At 39.1% G+C, this 22,319-nt stretch overlaps 1 protein-coding gene across 6 annotated transcripts in view; it reads left to right on the top strand.

Moving 5' to 3' along the window:
• Positions 1 to 22,319, top strand: part of Cd44 (CD44 molecule (Indian blood group)) — an 81,798-nt gene that overhangs the window by 37,605 nt on the left and 21,874 nt on the right. For 2 of the 6 annotated variants that reach the window (XM_051184058.1, XM_051184059.1), the window contains exons 4-12: positions 4,414 to 4,482; positions 7,036 to 7,257; positions 11,033 to 11,158; positions 13,042 to 13,158; positions 14,476 to 14,601; positions 16,848 to 16,961; positions 17,427 to 17,543; positions 20,329 to 20,454; positions 21,914 to 22,033. In XM_051184058.1, the coding sequence (XP_051040015.1) occupies positions 4,414 to 4,482; positions 7,036 to 7,257; positions 11,033 to 11,158; positions 13,042 to 13,158; positions 14,476 to 14,601; positions 16,848 to 16,961; positions 17,427 to 17,543; positions 20,329 to 20,454; positions 21,914 to 22,033 (1,137 nt within the window). The remainder of the gene's footprint in view (positions 1 to 4,413; positions 4,483 to 7,035; positions 7,258 to 11,032; positions 11,159 to 13,041; positions 13,159 to 14,475; positions 14,602 to 16,847; positions 16,962 to 17,426; positions 17,544 to 20,328; positions 20,455 to 21,913; positions 22,034 to 22,319) is intronic. The other 4 variants (XM_051184060.1, XM_051184061.1, XM_051184062.1 and 1 more) reach the window with 4 other exon arrangements.

Raw genomic sequence — 22,319 nt, forward strand, 5'->3', positions numbered from 1 at the left:
ATGTCAGTGTCCTTAGACTGTGCTACCTACTCATTGTTTCACAAACACTGAGGATTAGGGTGGGAATTCAGAGGAGAAATCTAGAGTTTGGGGAAGAGGATGTATTGAAGCCAAGTAGTTGAAATACAGTAAACGAACCCAAGAATGCATGGTCCATGGAGAACACACACACAAGACAAGGAGAAAAATTGCAGCAAGTTTGCCTCTCCCTGTCATATGAACAAAACACACACACACATGGAGTTCAATCAAAATGGGGAAGTCCACTCAAAACTATATAGGTCACTGTCCATACTCAATGTAATGAACTAAAGCACAGATGGATTAACAGGAAGTAGACATAGAGCACCCTGGGCTAACCTCTTCCATCTTTGTGCAAGGGGTCAGGAATGAAGGGGTTGAACAGGTGGCAAAGACTCAGCTTGGTGTGATCCTACAAGCTGCTCACTCAGCTTGGTGTGATCCTTCCAGTTGCTCAGACTTTGGGTTCTATTTTTGCTTCTCCTGCTGAGTCTTGTTCAGGGAACGTACACAGTAAATCACACAGCTGTGTTCCCATATTGTCTCGGCTGCTTTACAAGTTGGTGTCGCTTTGAGTTAAGGTGCTGAGAAATTTAACTGCAGCAGGCAGAAGCACGTACTGTTTTATGAGCAGGAATGGAAGTGATGGAGGCAAACAACTGTTCTTCCTTTCCTTCCCGTTGCCCCTGAGTTTGGGTCTGTCCCCAATACAGGGTCAACAGTGTTGATGAATCAACTCTCTTCTCCTTAGAGAAGCAGCCAGGTGCTAGTTCAGTTGGAAACCGGGAGAAGTACTAGAGATCTGCTTCATTCCAAAATGACTGTGTTAAAATAGCAAAGTTGAAAAATAGTACTACTCATTTTTTTTTCTATTTTCTATATGTTGATAAGCTTTTATAATAAGTCTAAAGATAATATTTATCTTCACACTATTGTGCTAAGTAAATTGAGGGTCAGGAAGAACCCAAAAGTGTGTTTCTTGTCTTCAAGGAATTAACCATCTTCTTGAAGCAAGAAGACAGAAAATACAGAAAGGAGAGGCTGGAATAATGAGGCTGGAGATAAGCAATTTCCATATCCTGGCACATGAAGTGACGAACCTGGCAGCTTCCACCTTGCTGCCAAGAATGTCTTTGGAAGAATTTATAACCTAGCCTAGGGACTGCAACCAGGAGGTCCCAGAGGAAGGAGCCCTGTAAACTAGCAACAGGGAGAAGAGCCAGCAATACTATAGCAGATAACTTTTACAAGCTTAAAAGAGTATTTCTGTGAATCCCCAGGGAAAATTAAGGCAGCCCTCAGGAAAAGGCTTTGTGATCTTTTATTTTTTTCTTACCACATCTCTTAGTATCTAAGGCCCAACATGAGTGAGCCTGGTAACTTCTGGACACCAGGGACAAAGGCAACAAAATCAAGCCCAATTTTCAAAGCTTGATTTCTGTAAGATGTCTCATTCTCTTCAGGTAGAATTAAGGAGCAGATTTTGCATTCATGATTTCCATTCACTCGTTTCTTTCAGAAATGTTTGGAAAATTTACTTGTGGAACACCTACAAGTTACCCTGGAGGAATTACCCTTTCTACCTGGCATCCAGAGATTGACACCAAGACTGAATAATTGCTATCTTAGCCCTTTGGAGCCAGTAGCCAAACTTTCTGAGAATACAGCCCCGAGGAAAGCCAGTTTAGTGTTTCTTTAGCAAGCCCCTGTGCTCAGGGACAGCCAGAGCAGTACATTGCTTGAGAGAGTGAAACTCAATCTAATGAGGTCACATGAGTGGACACTGGCACAAATGTGTTAACTGCATATGTGGGTCACCATGCATCTTGGCATCCTGGCCAGATTTGGCTTCTCTATGAAATTTTAGGTGAAATGGAGCATGAAGAGGCTCCGTGGGAACACACTCTCATCATTTACAGACTAGCTTCAGTGTTGTTGACATGCCCGGCTCATTATAACTTCACTCCTGGAAACTCACAGGCCCATTTCTGGAGATGCTACATATCAAAATACCACAAACAACTCACAGATAATCTCAGTCCTAAGACAAAGAGAATAGAGACTTCCCAAATCTCTCCAGTAGCTACATTATCAATAAGGGGATTTTGAAGAACATTTTTAAGGAATAAAGAGTTAGAGAAATATATTTGACGACTTATAAATTCTTTGAAGCCAGGGATAGAAGCAGGCTCATCTTTTTTTCTGCTTTTTTTCTTCTATGAGCTGGCCTGCAGATGCTGAGTGGCCCTTAGAAAGAATCAGTTAACACTTTAATAACTACTGAGAACATTGCTTTCCAGGCTTCTGGAGCTGTTGACACTGCGGACTCTTTTAGGAGATAGCATCTCAGGTGTGCTTCCTTGGAGACCTGAGATCTTTCCTCCTTTTGACAAATACATGTTAAATGTCTCTCTGTTCTCACACAATGTTCTGGCCCAAGCAAATGAACTTACTATGGCAGGGTGGAAAGCAGGAGGTGGGTGGTGTGAGATTCATATGAATTAGCAGTAAGTAAAATGAACAATTTTAGATCGTAGTGCACAGGCAGAATAAATGAAAAGGTGAGAGGCCATGGTGACAGGCATCAGGAAGGGGTATAATGCTGGCCTTACCATTGGTAGCTTTTTCATTTAAAGGGTCTCTTGTGAATTTTTTCACAGCAACTTTTGCAAGAATACTTTTCCTAACATTCACACTCCCCCTGTTAAATGTTTACAGCATCAGCAGCTTTTGCTTTAAAATAAGTGATTGAAAACAAAACAAAACAAACAAACAAACAAAAAACCCAACAGTGTCTATGTTTGGCAAAATATTTCTAGTAACTGCTAAGTAGCCGCTACCTATTTGCCCAATTTCTGTTTCTACCTGTGTTATGAGTGTGCAACAGTTTATGGCAGGGAATTTAAAAATGTTTGAAACCTGCTTTCCTTATGACAGCTGTCTGCCAATATTTGCCCCTGGCCCTCCAAACCTCCATGCATATGTATGTGCATCCACCCACCCATCAAGCTCTTTCTTCCTTTCTCTGTTAGAAAGCAATACTAGAAGAAACCAATTAGAAGATACTGTCTCCTAATATTTAAGCTATTTAAGCAGACATGCATGCCTTAAAAGCTGTAATGCAGCTGGGTGTGACGGCAACACTTCTGTAACCCTGGCACTTAAGATGTTTAGGTGGGTAGATTATGAGAGTAAGAAGAGTCCATGTCTCAGAAAAGCAAATGAAGGAGGTAGCCCTATAGTATACCAATGGAACCATCCTTTACATTAAAGCCATTGCTTTATAGCTTTCTGGCGTGCAGGAGCTCCATACTTACTGATAGAGCACATGGGCATGACAGGGTGGTGCTTAAGTTGCTGTTGTCTGCTTTTAAGTCTGAAGTAGTAATGCACAAGTCAGGAATTGTAGGTCCTGGTTTCTGAGGGTGTCGGGAAATACTGGCCAGAAAGCTCCTAAAAACATCTGGAGGTGACCATGTAGCCAAGTCATAGCATGGAATCCTAAAGAAGAGGTAGGTGGGAGTAGAAGATAAATGGAAGAAAAGAAAAAAGAAGTCAAATGATATATGCCTAGACAATGTGGGTGCCCATGCCAAAGGTGGCCAGCCTAGACCATGGGTGACCATGGCAAAGATGTCTAGCCTAGCTGCCTGCTATGAAGCCCAACACATGGAGGAAGTGCTCATAAATTTAGGCAAAATAAATGAAGCCATTGATCCTTTAATAAAAGACTGGGAATTTGTTGATTATTAGGTAAATTCATTGCTTATGTTATTTTAATTTTCATAGTCTTTTGATGTTCACATCGATCATGTGGCCATCACAGTTTCTCAACATCTATGCTGATGTCTGGAATCCCAAATGATTTTTCATGATTGTACATGGCTTCGTTATAAATTTTTTCACAACGATTACACATTTCTTTTGCAATTGAGATTTAGAATCCTCTTTTATAATATGCTTAATTGGAGAAGAGCCATGTCTATCTTATTCCTAATTAAACATGAAACATCAGACTTGCTACAGTGCCAGATATAGAATGCCTGCCTGCCTCCCTCTGTCCTTGTATAGCCCAGTTTATTTTCCCTAGCTCCAGGATTACAAATATCAACACACTTGTCCTAGAACATATGTGATTCTTAATGAATGAAGTTGCTGCGGTGGGAATAACAAGTTTATTGGAACTTTTGAAATTAAGATAGTAAAAACACATCAAAAAGGGTAGAGGAATTCCTCATAGATTTATCAAGTTTCAAGAAAAGAAAGTTATTTAGGACAAATTAGAGTAAAACTATATTCTAACTGATTAGTAGGACACATTAGCTGTGAGGTGAGGGTTTTTTTTTTTAAATTACTTGTTTTTATTTCATGTTTTTTTGTTCTTCCCCATAGCACCCCTGGAAGAAGACTGTACATCTGTCACAGACCTGCCCAATTCCTTCGAAGGACCCGTTACCATAAGTACGTACCCCTCCTAGTTTCAGGTGATTTGTCTCATTCTTGGGAAAGGCATCTGGTGTGTTCTCTACTGATACTATTCAAATAGGCTATTAAGTTGTTTCCCTAAGGGGAGAACAGCTGTGTTTCCACACCCCATTCTCCTTTTCCATGCTGGCTTGAAACTTGTCTGATTTACCCCTATGCCCCATTCCTGAAACATCAGTCATTTGAAAAACACTTTCACACACTGGGAACCCATCTATGTACTCCACTGCACCATCGTTTACTTTATCACCCTCTTCTAAATAAAATACATTTGCTTTTAAAAAGAAACTGCTAATGGAAAAAATGCTACTACTTGCCATAAATTAAAGGTAACCATAAAAATCAATGTAAGTGCAAGATAAGATAAATAATAGGTTTCAACTTCTAGCTGTTGATCACTGTGCACTTGAGCTGCATTCTGTCTAATAGAGAAGGCTTGAGTAGTCTCAGAGATGCAGGTACCCACATGAGAATTTTCTTGTTGCCATAACTGAAGTGCATAATTATGAAGGCCACGAGTTTCCTGGTATGTGTTTCAATATCATCTATACCACACCCATCTCAGATCATCTACAAAAAATTGCATGTACTGATTTAGAAGATGGAAAACACTCATCAAAACTTCTCAACAGGCTAACTTATAAACATTATTAAGCTTATTTCTGCTTCCTTGGAGTCAGTCCCCAGCAGGGTGTGCAGACACAATGACAACAGTAGGTGCAATGAGCTCTCCCTAGACTGTGTAAGTCCAGAATCTCACTTGGCCTGTATGCTGTAGCAGCCAGAGGATGCTTCACATCCCAGCAGCTACCATGCAGTACTAGAGCCACACCATTTCCTGAGCTTCAAGCTCCTCTTATGTATAAGTTGTAACATATAAGTATTATCACGTGACTAATGAGTCTTGTGTGTGTCAGATCCATATCAGATGCTTAGGAAATGGCCAATTCCCATGGTTCCTGAACATTTCCTCCAAACTCTAGATTTCTACAAGTTTGGTCAATACCATGGTTTGTGTATGCCCACCCCAAGGTTCATGTTTTGGAAACATAACTCCCAATTTCACACGTTAGTAGTAGTTGGAGTTGAGCTCTTTGAGAAGTAGTTAGGATTGGATGGAGTAAAGAAGGTGAAGCTCGATGACATCAGTAGCTTTATAGGGTGAAGAAGAGAGGCCTGAGCTGGCTCACTTTCTGTCTGACCACAGGATGTTCTCTGTCATACAATGGCAGACAAATAAAAGCCCCTCAGGAGATCCTAAGCAGAATTTCTCAGCCAGGACTCAAGGGTCATGAGCAAAATAAACCTCCATTCTTTATAAATTGTCTTTGGGTTAGAAAGCTGGGCTTTTGCACACACATGGTACACATAAATTCAGACAGGTGTGAGCACACACATATTAAATAAATAATGTGTTTTTAAATGGTAAGGTAATATAAATTGCCTTGACTTGAAATACAGCAGAAGAGTATAGACCTTAATAGTCAGTAATCTCATCAGATCTTCCTCTGTAGACACTATCAGGGTGACTGAGACCTTGGAATGTTTTCCAACATTGGTTTTTACTAATAGCTTCATTTAAGAAAACTAGATAAGTGAAACAAGAGTCCTTAGTACCACACTTGCAATTTAGCAGGAAATATTCCCAGTGAAGTGCAAATAAATAGCTGTGTATAGAAAATGGCTGAGGCTCAAGACAGAAAATACATTTTAAGGATGGATAATAAATTAGTTAAGTTTACCTTTTCTCCTCTGGTTCATTCTGGTCAACTGTTTATTAAAGCAAAGACTCGTATGTGTATGTATATTTGTGTGTGGGGGGGTAGGTGTTTACCAATTTTAAGGTTGGATTTCCTTGAGGATGATTGAAACTCTGGCAATGTTTAGACAAACCAGTTTTCCACCCAGAAGTAGGTGTTTGCTAAAAATGGTAAAAATTACCCCTTAGAAAGAGTCTTTCTAACGGATTGCAAATATATCTTCTTTGTAAAGGCTTTACAACTGCTATTTCAGATCCTTACTGGAGATGGGTGGGATTAATAGTGATAACATTTACACATATTTCAGAAGGGATTGCACAGGGTGGGAGAGGTATCACCGATGGAGCCTCCAGGTATTTTTAACTATGTTGGACACTAATCATAGTGATTCACATGGAGCTCATGACCCCATCCAGGAGGCAGTGCCTTTCCTTTACTAATGAGGACACTGAAGCTCACAAGGTTACCTTGTCCAGAGAGATCTGAAGCTCAGATTCAAATGTGGGGGCTTCCTAGTACCTCAATGTTCTCCTCCGCATTTCCAGAGCACCTTATCCACTACATCTCAGCACTTACCCTCTATATCTCAGCACTAGACATACAGATATTTTATTTACTACACATGCTGCCAAAGCAAGCACCAGACAGATGTGTTTAAAGCAAAAGAAAATAGCTTCAAAGTCATGTCATACGACGATGCTCCGTCTTTCCTATATTCAAGGTAAGTATCAACTGTGAAGTTCTGAAGGTGCCTCTCTGTCCTCTTCAGCTATTGTCAATCGTGATGGTACCCGTTACAGCAAGACAGGCGAGTACAGAACACACCAAGCAGACATCGATGCCTCAAATACCATCGATGATGATGTCAGTAGTGGATCCTCCAGTGAGAAGACCACCTCAGAGGGCTACGTTTTCCACACCTACCTTCCCACTATACACTCAACTGGAGACCAGGATGGTCCCTACTTCATCAGGAGCACCCCGGCCACCAGTAAGGAGAAGGGAATTGCTGTGTTTGTCCGATAGCCATTCTTTGACAGAATGCCAATGACCCTCGTGAGTGATGCACACTCCAGTGTTTGTTTTCTGCTGTCCTTAGATGTCTAGATCTCGGTGATGTCATTTGGGTGCCGGGCTCCTGTGCCTGTCCATGTTTCTGGTCAGTGAGCACTGACACTTACTGTTCTTCACACTGCCTGCATCTTCAGTTCTGTTCCTCTTGTCTCAGCATAAGGTGTGTGCCGTATTGGAAGGGTTTCCCCGGAGAGGTGCCTCTTTTCTCTCGTTCCTCATGACTGAGCAATGCCTCAGACCTCTTACAAGAAGAATCTCTCTGGTGTTGTTTGTTTCATCCTTATTTTTTTTTCACTATGCACAAGACTATTCTATTGAAGTTACAGCTGCAGAGTGTCCACTCCATTCCACCGGTTCCTTTTATAACCCTGCCTTGAAATCCTGTTTAAACCTGATTTATTCTCAAGGTTCTGATTGTGTAATAATCCAGTTATATATATTCCTTAACCAGAATTTTCTAAACCATTCCGTTCTTTTGGTCCAAGGAAACAAATGTGAAGGGGTTTCTTTTTTCAAACATAACGTTTTTATTGATTATTTGGGAATAATGCACCCTGATCCCACTCCCTTCCCAGTCCTCCCAGGTCCAACTTCCCACCCTTCAGATCTCTGAAGAAAAAAAAAAAAAAAAAAAAAAAAAAAAAAAAAAGAAGAAGAAAAGGAAGCAATATACCAAGCCCACGTTGTGTTGCCCATATATCGGCTGGAGCATGGTCAAACTCAGTGGTGTGAGGGGATTTCTGAGCACCTTCGTCAGCTGCAGAGTTCTAGATTTCAGTATGTTAGGGAAGATCCCGAAGCTCTGGGTATGTGGGGTTGACAGCAGGGGAAGGCTGTACCTGCAGCTGCATTAGATGATATTGGGTTTGGGCAGCTGGGCTCTGGTAGAAAGGTGCTCAGAGCTCCTTATCTCCTCCATTTTCCTCTCTGTACTTCCTCTATTGTTTGTTTTAGAATGAGGTTTCAGTTGTCTGGGCTCCTTCTGTGGCGAATTACTCAAACCAAAAAGGGGAGCTAAGTCTTCACTGGATATCCTAGTATGGTGTGGATTTTCTCCTTTCCTGGCTGCAACTCACAAGGGGTGGTGCTCTGGCTTCTTTGTGGTTTGGCAGGAATGTACTGGCTTGTGAATATTCAAGATAGGACTCTTTTTTACTCAGTCACTCAGAAGCCAGGAAGCCTCCACAGCACTCTGATATAAGTTGAATTCACTCAGCAGTGTTTTCAATTTCTGTTATCAAGTTGCTGAGTGAGGGGAAGGGGTGATGCAAACAGGTGCAGGATTCCAGTCATTCCCAGAAAATTTTTTGAAGTCTGTCCAAAAAAAAAAAAAATCCTCCATCAGATTCTGGGGGCCTAGTGATAGCTCAATGAGTAGAGTGCTTGCCTTGCAAGCATGATGACCTAGGTTTTTTGATCCCTGACATTCCACGTAAAAACTTGACCATGACAACATGAACCTGCAACCCTCATACTAGGGAGACAGAGACAGGAGGAGCCCCCAGTTTGCCGGCCAGCCAGTCTCGTCAAATGAGTGAGCTGCCGGCTCAATGAGACATAATTATCTCAAAAATTAAGGTGGAAAGCAATCAAGAAAAACATCATTATATCAACCTCCGGCCTACACATGTGCACACATACACAGACTTCAGTCTTACAAACAAGGCATATCTGTTCAAGCATCCCACGCCCTCCCAGGTCATTCATTCTCTGATGGTAACTACAGTTAGAGAGTAATATCAAAAAGAAGCCAGGGCAAGTGAGGTTTTTATCCATTCATTCCATATCGTGTGTCTTCTCTGCTCCAGACACTGCAGTAGTTTATGAGGGTCAGAGGTGGATCCACCTTCATGGATACGACATCCTAGCTCAGAAATCAAAGGAAAGGAATATGTGAGGCTTAACATAAACAGAGTTGAGAATTTGAGGGGAAAAGGAATTTTGCTACAGAGCACTTAGCTTAGTTCCTTTTAATGGGCGAGGAAGAAAGGCTAATTCGCCCCCAGGTTAAGTTTACTTGGACATAGCACTGATAAGCTTCTGCACAGAATTTACTTTCTGAGCCCAAAGAGGAGCTTCCCAAGGGCTAATTTATCACTGTTGGGCAGAGGGTTGAGACATAGTGAGAGGGAGTGGATGCAGATTAACATGCAGGGGAGCAGAGGTCAAGGGCTAGGCTGGCTGAGGACATGGAAAGAAGCTGTGCTTGGTTTCACCAGCTCATTCCTCCCTTAAGGATGCTCGGTGGGTGGCAACAGGGAAAACTAGCAAGAACAACAGGCTCTCTAGACTTGGGTTTTCCCACTGGCTGTTGATTTATAAATGTTGTTTTTGGAAGAATCTGACTAGAGGTGTGTCATCAGTCCCTTCTTATTGGTCATCTGGAATTCTCTGAAATCAAGAAGCCTAAACTAATTTAGGAAATAGGCTCCTGCCTTGGAAAGCTCCACTTCCTGTCTTCTGGGTGTCAAATGAAATAATTTGTTTTCCGTCTCGCATGACCTTACTTGGGTGGGGCAAATTGGAAACTGATGCCTAGACTGACACTTCTTTCATTGTCTCCTCTCACACAACTCCATGTAGGAAGGCAGAAGTCATACTCATTTGTTTCTATGTGTCCGTTTCTTGTTAGCTGCCTTTTCTGGAGTACTCCAGGGTGAGCACTAGAAACTGAGCATCTTTAGTGCAATTTCTGGTAATGAGAAGTCTGTAGACTCTTGTGGGTGCCTTACTGGGAATATTGTGGATAACTCTGCTCTCACTGCTGGGATCTTTGGCATTTTTTATTGTGTGTTGTCCCAATTCTAAACTGGAGTTCACATGGGATCCAGTAGATTCTCTGTGCTATGTGAAAACTACCTGCAGTATGAGATCATAGATCTTAAGAGAGGTGTTTGATTTAAAATGTTTTTCTTTTTAAAGCTCCAGTGGATTCAGACAATTATCCCAATGGCATTTGCCTTTTTGTTCCTATGGCAAAACATTCTGGAAACCAGTCTAACTTGAAAGTCAGATGGAAGACCTTTTTTTTTTTTTTTAACTTAATAAAAAACTTTTTATTATCCTTTCTCTAACTTGAATAGAGTTCAACAAGTCTTTGCTTTTATGGGTTTTATATGAGAAAGTGATAGGCAGATAGTGGAGAAAATGTCATCTAGTGACAACATTTTTAAATATGGACTCTCTCCAAAATTCTCCAACTATGAAGTGTAACTTGTGTTCAATAAGTGTGGGTGGAGCTTTGAAATGGCCATTGTCACACACTACCTGGGTACAATGCTGAACAAACAGAAAAGATGCAGGCATCCACAAAGACCTAAAGATAAATGAATGGAAGTCGTTGTAAGCTCTACTGCACTGAAGACCTCCAGATCATGGCTGAATGACTATGCCATAAGAGAAGAGCAAATCTCTCTCCGTCGCAATTGATTTGCTGCTTTAGTTTTCCCTGGTCATGATTTGAGGGGGTCTGAGTAGAAGACTCAGAATTATTGAACTGATGCCCTAATCTGCCTTTTTGATTCTGTCCTAAGATTCTGTGAAATGTTAGGAAGCTGGAAAGATAAAAGTGGGCCATAACTGCCCTTTTTAAGTCCTATTCTATAGTAGAGATATCGCATATAGGGCAGGGAGTACAGCCTTGATAGAGGACAGGGGAATCTCACTAAATGATATTTTCATAATTAATACAGTTGCCTCAACTGTGCACTCAAACAGCCATGCAGCAACTCAGAAACAAAATAATTGGATATGGTTTTGGTTTGGTAATTCACAATCCACGACTCAGACTCAGGAGCCTACAACGACAGCAACTACAGGTAAACTATTGCATCTTTTGCTTGCCACTGCCTTCAGTGAGGTATTAAGAATGGTTGTTCATTGTCATAACTAGACAGCATCCTTGCTGGCATCAGGTTCTGATATCATTCAGTAACCATGGAGACCCATGGATCTAGTGCCTCCTCAATGCCTTACTTTCATTTTGGCAACATGACTCGGAGAGCCATTCAGGAGGTGACCTCTAGAAAGACATCTACTGACCAAATTATCATATCAATAAAAGAGAGAAGTACTGAGGCATGAATAGTAAGCAGAGATTTTTTTTTCTTCTTCCTTTGAATACTGAAAACCTTTTATGAAAGATCTAAGAAATGACAATGGCCTGTTGCCTTATATTAGCTTCTAGTGGTCACAAGTAAACTCTGGGGATATTTGGTCATTAGCTCTCAGGCATTTTGACTTGAAATCTTTGCCTGGGAAACTGGGAAAGAGAATCAGTCTAAAATAATAGGAAGTAATAGAGATTTCTTCATTTAACTTATATTGACAGGTAATATGGCCAACTTTCTAAATAGGCATTCTCTCTGTAGAAAGGGTATCATAAAAATAGAAACTTGGCCTTAGACATTTGCTTACCTTGTAAGACACTGATCAACTATATACTTCCTTCTACAATCATGTAAGGAAACTCTGCTGTCATTCTGTGTGCTTAGCACATCACAGTGATTAATATCATGCTGAGGTGGGCAGGTGTATGGAAGAAATGGAGGAATAAGGAAAATGCTATTTGTTATGCTGACATGTATGATTTATCTTCATAGGACAAATAGTGTGAACAAAGGGATTCTGTGACTGTGTTTCATCTTTAATTGTTTCTCGGCTTTCTTGAAAACTGGCAAAAGAAATTTCACTGATTGTTGTGAAACTTACTGATGGCTTCAGCTTTCTCTGCTTGAACTTACTCTGGTTTTTTTGTTTGTTTGTTTTGTTTTCTATTATTTCATATTCTCATGTGCATCATGATGACATAATTGTTCAAATCAAGACTATTGCTTTGGTATTGGTGAAGTCATTGGATCCCTTAATTACTTCCTTTTTTTTTTTTTTTTTTTTTTTTGGTACATTTGGTACATTGCTCTTTCTTGCAAAGTATAGCATTGACATGAAAATGATTATGGGCAGTGTCTCTAGGGTATATACACCTTCCTTGGAAAAAGTTGGGAAGCCATCTTCTTCTGCGTCCCTCTTCCTGTCCCATTCTCACTTGCATTTGGGATTCATGGGGTTATATGCCTGCGACTTCCGGCAGAATATCATACCCTAAACTCCTGGGAATGATATTGGTTGGCCACCTTCCATTTTGAAGAACATCAAAGGGTTTGGGTTCCTAAGAGCTGGCCACTAAAATCACAAATGCTCAGATTTGGAGAGGATCTTAAATTGTTTAGTTCAATCTTAAATTGTGTAAAATATCACCTGATGTTTTAATTCTAGTTTTTAAAAACACATTCTATTTCTGAAATTCTCACCACAGGTCTTAATTTGGCTTCCTGGGGAAGGAGACAAATATTCAACCCTTGTTTCATTTTATAGACGGGAACTTTAGATAATTCTCATGCATTTTTTGAGACTTCTCTGTTGCTGACTGGACTTCAGACAAGTATCTGGCACCGGTTTTTCATCTTATGATGAAAGCATGGACCACTTGATGTTTAAGGTTCCTCCACCTCTGACATTTTATTGACTTCCATTTGGGCTCCTGAAAGAAACAGAACTTTTCTTGTTTTTCCTATCTTTCTACTACCTATGTCAAGAATAGATGTCTCTTTGGGTAGGGAGAGAGTGGAAACATTTACCATGCTATTTCTAAAGGAACTGATAATTAACATTTCAACAATCAATTCAATCATGGTTACAACAGCCTTGATGACCACCCCTGAAACACCGCCCACGAGGCAAGAAGCCCAGAACTGGTTTTCATGGTTTTTTCAAACATCAGAACCCAAGAGTCATCTTCATACAACAACGAAGATGCCTGGTAATAAGTTACAGATACTATATATTATATGCCTGCCTGACAGCCTTTAATAATTCTCATTAACCTATGGGATGTGGTTAAAATCTAAATGCCATTCTGTCTTACAGGTGTATCTGTCAATTTAGGAAATATCAACTCTGACATCTTTATTTTGTTTTAATATCACTAATACATGATTTTTCTTCTCTATACTTTATATTAGTAGATATATCCTAGGATAAAATTAATTAGGAAATTGTAAAGTGGGGTAAGTTTTTGGTGGTAACACAAAATTTCAACTTTAAAAGATTATCTTGGCACATTCTCAAATTAGCAAAATCAAAAAAAAATTATGAGAATGTAAAATAACAAAGGCATAGCTACCAAAATATGGTAGATTTTTATCAATTGATTTAGTTAGACACCAATAGTAAGAAAACCAAATGGTGATCTCATAAGATAGCCTCAATTGCATTCGAAAGTTAGAAGAATCCTTTTTTAGTAAGAAGACACCTTTTGCAGTATATATACTGAGAAGAGGTCAAAAATTTCCATTTTCTTTTTAAAAATGGCATCCAAATTGAAAGTGAGAAATTCTCAAAATCTGGACTGCAGTTCACTGTCATCAGTCCTTTTGGTTGATCAATAAATGACAAGAACATTTCTGTTAACTGACCTTTTCTTCCTCCATGGGAAGTTTTATAGAGGATGAATAGTGTTCCTTGTATTCACATTAGGAACACAGCATGTGATGAAAGATAAAGACTGAGAGACCACAGGTACCTTTTTAGAAATGTTGAAACAAAACCCCTTACTTCATATAACCAATGAACCCTGATAAGGAGTAATAATAAAAGAAAACAAATGAATTTTAAAAATATGTTTGTAACTATAGAATTTTAGGAACTTGACATTGGGGTGTTACTGAAAGTGTCTTGACTGTGCAAATAGGGATATGCAAAACCTTCCCATTCTTGTCCTGACACCTTAGCTTTAATAGAATATTATAAAGATGGAATAAGAAAGACATCTGAAAGCAATGCGGAATTTGCATGGATCTGTGTTTTGTTGTGTTTTTCTCTAACTTCTTAGGTAGGCTCTACCTGTAGTTATTCTTAGCCTCCTTAAAGAATGTTGAGTTGAAAGATCATAGCCAATTGTTTTAACGTCCAGGTATCAGCTTCAGATATGAGGCTATATAGATATACAAACCTACTTTTTCACTTTCTTCTTAAAATCTTGGGAACTCCATAACGCCTCCCATGCCTGGCTTTCCTCCTTGGTTGAAATGGGTTCCTTGGTAGCCAGCTCAACTACTAATGCAAGTCACCACAACAGGTACGGAGTCAAATACCAATCCAACAGGCTGGGAGCCAAATGAGGAAAATGAAGATGAAACAGACAAATTCCCCAGTTTTTCTGGATCAGGCATTGATGATGATGAAGATTTTATCTCCAGCACCAGTAAGAATAACCAATTACAGTAGAACCATATATGCAAGGTTTGCTGAGGGACCTAAGTGATGATACAGTATCTCTCTTGGGAAGCAGATGACGTAAAAAATGAGTGAATCTATATTTTACTTTAATTCCATTCTGATGAGATTTTGGAGGAGGAGATAAAATGGAAACCAATACATATTGCTGAGAAAAATAGATCCCAAAGTTTCCAATACTTCGTGTTCTGTTTATCAGTATCTGCTCTAACAGGTGTGACTAGAGAATGACATATTAAAACACCATAACAAATATTCACTGTGTCCTTGCTGTGCCAGACGATGAGAACAAAAAGATGGAAAGACCAAAATGTTTACCTAAAGGAGGCTCATGGACTACTGGGGCATGTTAATGTGACTTGGAGGGCAGGGATTAAAAGTTGCATATGACTCTGAATTGAAAGCTTGGGAGGCCTTGGAATGGCTTAAAACATAGAAGCCAGAACTCAAGAACTTCCTTAATTAAGCAAAAGAAAAAAAAAAAAAAAGGTTGAAATCAAAAGAAAAAATTCAAAAAGTTTAAACCACTTGCTGGACACTAATATAACAGAATAAGAGTAGAAGGAAGAATAAATTCCAGCTAAGCTTTAAAAAGACAGTATTAATAAATAAAAGCAGATAGTGACACCACTATGTAACCATATGCAAATTTGTGAGCTCTACAATATCTCCTAAGGACATTGAGAGAGAGAATGGAGAATGTAGAGAAAAATGTCCCGTTCTGCCCAATGACTGATTTCCCTAAACTTGCCATAAGCTAAGATTTTGTTGGACAGAGATGAGAATCATAAACCTGATTCAATTAACAGTTGGAGAAGGAATTTCCGGGTATTGCATCAGCTACCTTAGACAGCAAGAACTTTATCCATCCCATTGGAGGATTTAATTGCCAAGTGAATAGCACCTAGGGTAGGTGCTAAAAAGCAGCTTGTGGCTTGAAGACATCTGAATGTGTAGCACTGATACAGCAAATACTAGAGACAAATCAGATATTCTATGTCCAGATTTAAGTGGTGCATTTCTCAGGCTGGAGTCTCTGCAGAGCTTAGGAACATTAGCAAAGAACCCAAAAAACCCCACACACTGAGCATTACCATGACAGTATCTTCTGGATTCAGGATGTAGCTTCCCTAGATATCAATCTCAAAAGAACCACTTACAAATGTGTTAATATGGTCACACTCCAGGGGATGTAGTTGTCATGTCATCTCCCCCCATCTTTATAGTGTGTATTCAATTTCACTTTTCTACTTAGCACCTAAGCCTTTTAATTCAACAGGAAAGTGGGATAACTACCATCTTTTTATGCTTATTAGAAATGTGGTTAATTACTCTCAAGTATTTTCTTAACTTGTGAAATGGTTTTGTTATCTGGGTATCAAAGTAAAAGTTGAAGGAAGATGAGCTTGCAAATAACCTTCTCAAAAAAGATATAGTTTCTGGCATTGTCAAACCTTTTGTTCCAGGCTTCCTATTTTGCATGATATCGGGGCATTGGTGAACTGACATGTCTTTGTTTTCCAGTGTGTTGTGCTGATGGTGGTGATTACTTCTTATTCTTTTCTATGAAAGTGTACATCTTGGTCCTTTTTCAGTGGCTGTGAATGGCTTGCTTATAAGATGTTCTGTATTTAATGAGAATCTCATTTTGGGTTATGTTCTGGAAAAAAAAAGTTAAGCAGAGATTCTTTCCAAAGACCATCTACATGAAAGCTTTGGCTCTTGTGGTTATGTCCCCCCCTCCCCCGCAAAATCACTAACAAAATAGTGATTCCTGTGTACAACTCAGCTATGAACTTCTTCAGCTTGAGAATCTACAGCTAGTGTACGTTCCAGTGATACCAACAAATGGCTTAAACCTTCCAGATGCAGAGGGCTCCTACAGTTTGCATGGATGGGCTAAACTCTTCACATCTTTGGTCATTCTTGGTGGAGGGCTAATATCTTCAAAGCTGTTTTTCCTGCTGCTGCAACCTCCTTGGCTATTTTATCCAGAAGATCTCATGTTCTAAATGGAAAGGACATTGAGATACAAAACAACATGGTGGATGAAGCTGAAGGCTCTCTCCTTTCTCTCCATTTCCATTCAACCATCTCTACATCCTTGTATAGATGAGCTGGTGTGTAGACGACAGAAGAATGAAATGCACAAAGCAAACAGTGAAGGCTCCAGAAATAACATTTTTCTAATTGCCTCAATCATCATTATCACAGTTTCATCCACCCCACGGGTTTCTGACCACACAAAACCAAACCAAGACTGGATCCAGTGGAAGCCAAGCCATTCAAACCCAGAAGTACTACCTCAGACAACCACCAAGATGACTGGTAATGAGTTATGCACACTTGTTAATGATATTCTCCCTCAAAGCCTATGATGCTGTGAAGGTCAAACATCCGGACTCAGTGGGAAATTTAGTTAATGTCTCATCGCAAATCCTTAGTGAACTTTCATGAGGGTACTTAACTCCACATGGGATTCATTTACCAACCATACTACCTAGATACAAGGTATTTTATGTCATTTTGCTATAAAAATGAATCCATATGGTTTATGGTACTGTTTCTGACAAAGTGATTATTCTGGAATAATAGGTAATATTATAGAAATTTGTACCTGTTTATTTTCTTTGGAGAAGGATTAGTGAAATCACTCAGATTTATTGAGAGTAAGTGCTTAGAGATAGTCCTTAGGCATGGGACAAGTAGATAACATGTTCTTTAGTAGAAGAAAAGGATTATTAAAGACTATTTGATTAAAAGTCACAGTGTACTTAACCATCATCACAACAGATGTAGACAGAAACAGCACTATTGTTCATGGAGAAAATTCGACCCAGGAACCACAGCCTCCTTTCAATCACCATGAGTATCAGGATGAAGAGGAGACCCCACATGCTACAAGTACAAGTAAGAAGGATGGTGCTCTGAAGTTCTAGTACCCAAGTTAGCAGAGATGTTGTTAGCTGTTGGCCACAACTTTTGTCTCTGCAAAGTAATTTATCTGCATAGCCTGAAAGGGGCCAGATCTGCCCACAATTTTTTAATATAAGGAAGAAAGATGACAAGTTGTCAGGCTTTCTGAGAGAAGAAAATGCTTCCAAAGTGAATATGAAATGCCATTTTGTGTTAATGATTCCTAATGATTCTGTTTTGATGGTTGGTGTGTGGTTTTGGAGATGTGTTCTGGGAATATGTTCCTCAGGTATTTAGTGTGGGATCTGGAAGGAAAGCTTCATGTGTGGGCAGATCTTTGAAATTATCTTCAATGAAGACCTGTGATACATCCAGTTTCTTATTTCCACACTCTCTTCCTTGCCCTGTGGTAGAATGGTACCACTGTGTCCTTGGTGGAAAATCAGGCCTCACATGGTTTCCTTTCAAGTGCTAAGCTACCCGTCTTTTGTTAAAAAGAAAAAAAAATCAGGACAACGTGGGAAAGGCCCTGATGCTCTTATTGTTATTTCTACTTACAGACAAATATCTCAGGTTTTTCAAAAACAATATTGTGTTTCACCACTGGATTATGAACATAGGACAAGAAAACAAAGAAGTGAAATGTATTCATATTTCATCTGTATCTCAGAGGGATGCCTACTTTATTTGGACTAAAACTAATCCTTGCAATAACATCTTGTAGCACTTTTAAAAATATGGCTCAAGCACCATTTTCATATTCTTGAATATTCCTAAAAGGGAAATATAAGAAACAATGGTGTAGGAATCAAAGATCTGAGAAATTCCTGGTTCTAGGGATGTGTTCAGTCAATCAAGGAAAGTTTGAGATATGGGTTAATAAGTTCTGGGCATTGTACTGTATGTCTGACAGATGTTGCCTACTTACCCCAGTTAATTTGATATATGCATAAAGATTAAGGGGTTGAGTTAACCAAGAAATAGACTGTGAAAAAAAAAAAGTGTAGAGAGGAAACAGGACCCATCCCAGTCTTCCCTGGGTTCTAATAGCTCTCTTATAAATAATTGTAAAACAGTTTGCATTTAAGCAGAATGCTACTTAAGAAGCTTAGATTCAATGCATCTAATGTCAAAATATGATGGACTTGGGACATCCTTCCTAGGGTATATTTAAAAATCTAGATACAGTTAACAAAGAGAAGTTATCATCAGTGATTGCAAAATCCACAGTGGTAACCTGTAGACTTCATCAAGAGGACATTACAACTCTAAAAAATAGTCAACCCTTATGGTTTACAGTGGAAGTTCTCTGTTTTCCTAATCCATTCCTGACTATACTGAAAATGCCAGGGCATGGTTGGACACTTGAAGGATCATTATATTTATACAATAAGTGATAGAGTGAATGTAGACATATGTGTGTATTTGCGAGCACACATGTATACTTACTTATTCTTTGAGTAGCATAGAAGTCTAATTCTTAACTTTTACTTTTAAAAATAACTATATTCATACATATTTAGCTTTATTATTTGTTGAGAGATAGTGACTTAACTAGTGGAAAAATAACTAAAGATTTGGGTCTCCCTCTCTTTAGATAATCAGTTAATCCCAGGAATGGTTTGGAAAATGAAAAAGGCAAAATTAGCATGAGTTTCATTTTAAAAATATATTTGCTATTACAAAATCACACACATAATTTTCTAAGATAATGAGATACAGTGAATTTTGTAAGTCACGAAAGTTATTTTGGTTTGGCAATTTATAGGCTCTAATTTTCCTGATGAGTCAGAAGTTTGCTATGAACTGTTACAGATGAAAATGTCAGTGGCTTTCTGACTTTTCCAGGAAGCACCCTAATGGGATTCTATCCCAGTCATCTTGCCTTTATTAAACAGCATTTGAAAGGTTAAGCCTATCTGATACTGTTATCATTTATATAATTTCCCAACTGGCTAGAATAGTTTTTTGTTTTTCTTCCACTGAATTAGCTTTGTTCAGAAGAGATTTTTACAATTTAAAATGTCCCTAGACAATCACATGACAGTAACATCCCAGGCATTCCCACAGCTTGCATGCTATCTTGTTTCTGCTGAGTGTGGTGATAAGTCATGCAGCCCATTTGCAGATGTCTCCTACTACAATAGTGTTGTGGGTTGCCATGTAACACATTTCCCACTACAAAATCATTGGATCACAGAGATTATTCTTCCAACAGAAGCTCTCTCTGGCAGAATATGAGGCCATAAACAATATTAAAGTAAGAATAAGACTTAAAATTCATAATCTACAGACTAGGGTCTAGTCCTGACTTTGTGCTACTCTGGGTACATCATTTTTAGCAAATGAAACTTCTTTTCCTATCTGGAATATTAAAGGATTGGAAAATTAAAAATTTTATTTCTAGAATCATCTACCTTTCAGGATATAAGTAGCTTATCCCCAACTACTATTGTCATTATCTATCTATCTATCTATCTATCTATCTATCTATCTACCTACCTACCTACCTACCTACCATCTATAATGAATGTATGTATACATGAATGTATGTGTTTATCCATCTTCTATGTAGGTATGTATATAGCATTTATCTATCATCTATGTGTCTATAGTATATGTATGTAGTATGTATGTATGTAAGTATGTATGTATGTATGTGTGTATCTCTCTATCTACCTACCTACATATCTGTCTCTACCCTTAATGTAGACAGACATATCAAAGGGTTTGTTAAGAACCTGGACAATATGGCTCACCATCAGCATTCTCCTCACAGCCTGGGCAGCTCCTAGTAGTACAGCAGAAGAAGCAGCTACCCAGCAGGAACAGTTTGAGAATGGATGGCAGGGGAAGTACTCCCCCACACCAACTGAAGACTCCCATGTAACATCAGGGGCAACTGGTAATGGAGGGTTTTACAATGTGGGTGGAAACTACCTTCTGAGTTCAATGTTGGGCATTGAAAACGTGACACAAAAAAAGACACTGAAGAAATTGTTCAGGGTGTTCAGTCTCTTAATACATCATATTGAAGTAAACATAGATCCAGACTGTTAATGTTCTTAATAAGCTACCTGGCCAGACATAGATAGAAGCACATGAAAGAAACAGATTTAATCTCTAAGTGTGTGATTTTCACATCTAGTTTGAGGCATCACCTACTGAGACAATGACAGAGACAACTATCTAATGAAAACTCCTTTTCTGCTTCCTAAAAAATTTACTATATAACACAATTCTGCTTTTTCCTTATATTTTTGTGAAACAAAATATAAGATATAAAAAATATAAGAAAGAATTTTATTAGAAATCTAGTGTTGTGGGTAGATTCAAGCATTACAAGAAAAAGAAAGATACCTAGGTGATGTCATCTGAACTTTTGTTCTTACCTGCTTTGAATATCTCCTCGAATGTACAACTGTTTAATCCCATTTACAAATAAGTCATCTTCTCCATTCTGGAACTGTGGGGTTGTGGGAATTAGACCTAAGTCTTTACATCTCTGAAGGATGCCAGATGATAACGTGTCTCTGCAAGACCCTGTGCATGATTCCTTTGTCTGCATGACATTAAGCATTGTGATTCACCCTGCCCTGCAAAGTGTGTGAATTCTACATTACCATTTGGTATCAGTGGGAAATATCTCCGTGTTTCCATCTGCAAAATAGATTCTGACACATAACCTCTTTGCAGTGCATGGCAACTTGTAAATGAATCACTAGCAGAACAGTGGGTTTGGTGACTGGCTCCTTGGTGTGTTTGTTTCTGGGGAATGCTACTGTAATCTTTCTTCCTATACTTCTCCAATGGCACAGAATGAAACAAAGGCATAAATCACATGCCATGTCTCATTGTTAGAAGGCAATGTTTCTGATGGACTCCCTCTGTGCTTTTGTGATGAGTAGCACTTTCATGCTCATCCCTTGGGAAGCTTTTACCTGATGTACTCTGTTTATCACCACCAGCTCATGCATTCCACTGCGGGTGGTACTTGTCTCAGAGTGACATCATGCACTTGAGCTTTTACACTGCTTCCTTTAGGGGACTGTGGCAGCATGTGTTGACAATTACTTCATCTTCCCTTGATGCCTATAACTCATCCTCTATCCATTACAGCACTTAATGCTATGCTTCCTCCAACTTGCTGGTGACCACGAAAAGGAGCACAAATAGAACTAAACCTGGGAAAACTTTCTAAACTGATGCAGCTCCTTTGTCCTCAGTGCTAGGAACTTGTTTTCATTATCTTCTCTAGAGAATAAAGTGGTTTTTTTTTTTTTTAAGTCAGTCTATATATCCCTGCCCAAATGTCAATTAACATTTTGACAATTGTTTGAACTGCATGATGACTACAGCCTCAGCCCACAACAACCATCCGAGTCAAAGAATGACAACACAGAGTCAAGAGAATGTCTCCTGGACTGAGTTCCTCAACCCAATCTCACATCCAATGGGACAAGGTCATCAAACAGAAAGGAAGGGTAAACAGCATCTGAGACTTTTTAATATATATTGTTTCTTAGAATCAATTATGTGTCTTTTCCCTTTGAAATGTACTGTTGATTTTAGTTCAGTCTACTTTTCTAAGCATCCTGGTGTACTTTCAAAAATTAGGTTGCTGATACAAGTTGGTAAGGAGCAGATAGATATACACCTCATCTATGTGCACAGTTCTAGTTAGAGAGTGAATAATTTTCCAGGAAGATTAAGGACTGGTCAGTCTTAGGCTGATAAGAGTGGAAGTTATTTAAACCTAGGGCACAGGTG

The sequence above is a fragment of the Phodopus roborovskii genome, unplaced genomic scaffold (genome assembly GCF_943737965.1).
Source record: "Phodopus roborovskii unplaced genomic scaffold, PHOROB, whole genome shotgun sequence".
In the NCBI taxonomy this organism is placed as follows: domain Eukaryota; kingdom Metazoa; phylum Chordata; class Mammalia; order Rodentia; family Cricetidae; genus Phodopus; species Phodopus roborovskii.